The 844-nt window shown below is 77.3% G+C and overlaps 1 protein-coding gene across 1 annotated transcript in view; it reads left to right on the top strand.

Annotated features, from left to right (window-relative positions):
* The first annotated feature begins 653 nt into the window (after positions 1-653).
* IGLON5 (IgLON family member 5) overlaps positions 654-844 on the top strand; it is a 17476-nt gene continuing 17285 nt past the window's right edge. Inside the window, exon 1 of the mRNA XM_049622286.1 lies at positions 654-742. Within this exon, the coding sequence (XP_049478243.1) occupies positions 654-742 (89 nt within the window). The remainder of the gene's footprint in view (positions 743-844) is intronic.

Raw genomic sequence — 844 nt, 5'->3', positions numbered from 1 at the left:
TGGGTCTGAGGGAGGAGGGGGCTGGGGCAGGACTCCTGGGGTGAGGGAGGAGGGGGCTGGGGGCAGGACTCCTGGGTCTGAGGGAGGAGGGGGCTGGGGGCAGGACTCCAGGATCTGAGGGAGGAGGGGGCTGGGGCAGGACTCCTGGGTCTGAGGGAGGAGGGGGCTGGGGGCAGGACTCCTGGTCTGAGGGAGGAGGGGGCTGGGGGCAGGACTCCTGGGTCTGAGGGATGATGATATTGGGCCCCGAAGCAGAAGGGAGGTGGGCTCAGGAAGTGTCCCCGACCCGGGGTTCTGGGGATCCGAGGTGGGAAGACGTGGGGACGCCCCGGGCGGGAGGGGGTAGGGGCCGGGCCGCAGTAACAAAGGCCTCTCCCTCCAACAAGCAACCCCCCCTCGGCCCCGCCTCCCCGGCCCCCCGCCTCCCCTGATTGGTCGGCCTTCCTGCCCGTCAGCGCCGCCCCCCTCCCCGGGTCTGCAGCAGCTCCGGCCGCCTCGTCGCGCCCCCCCAGCCCCCTCCCCCCGCCCCCGCCGCCCCCCGGGCCGGTGCAGCCGCAGGCGGGGTCCCCCTCCCCCTCCCCCTCTCCCCCCGGCCTCGCGCGCCCCGGACCGGCCCCCCCTTTCCCCTCCCCCTTCGCGCCGCCGCTGCCGCGATGCCCCCCCCTGCGCCCGGGGCCCGGCTCCGGCTTCTCGCCGCCGCCGCCCTGGCCGGCCTGGCCGTCATCAGCCGAGGTACCGCAGCGTCGGGGGCGGGGGGCTCGGCCGGGACGCCGGGGTCCCGAGAGGGGATTGGGGGTGGGGGGGGGACCGCCTCCCGGGCGAGGAAGGGGAGGGCCCCGGACGC

Source organism: Panthera uncia (genome assembly GCF_023721935.1).
Source record: "Panthera uncia isolate 11264 chromosome E2 unlocalized genomic scaffold, Puncia_PCG_1.0 HiC_scaffold_19, whole genome shotgun sequence".
NCBI lineage: Eukaryota > Metazoa > Chordata > Mammalia > Carnivora > Felidae > Panthera > Panthera uncia.
Note: the sequence above shows the minus strand (reverse complement) of the source record. Positions and strands in the feature narration are given on the sequence as shown.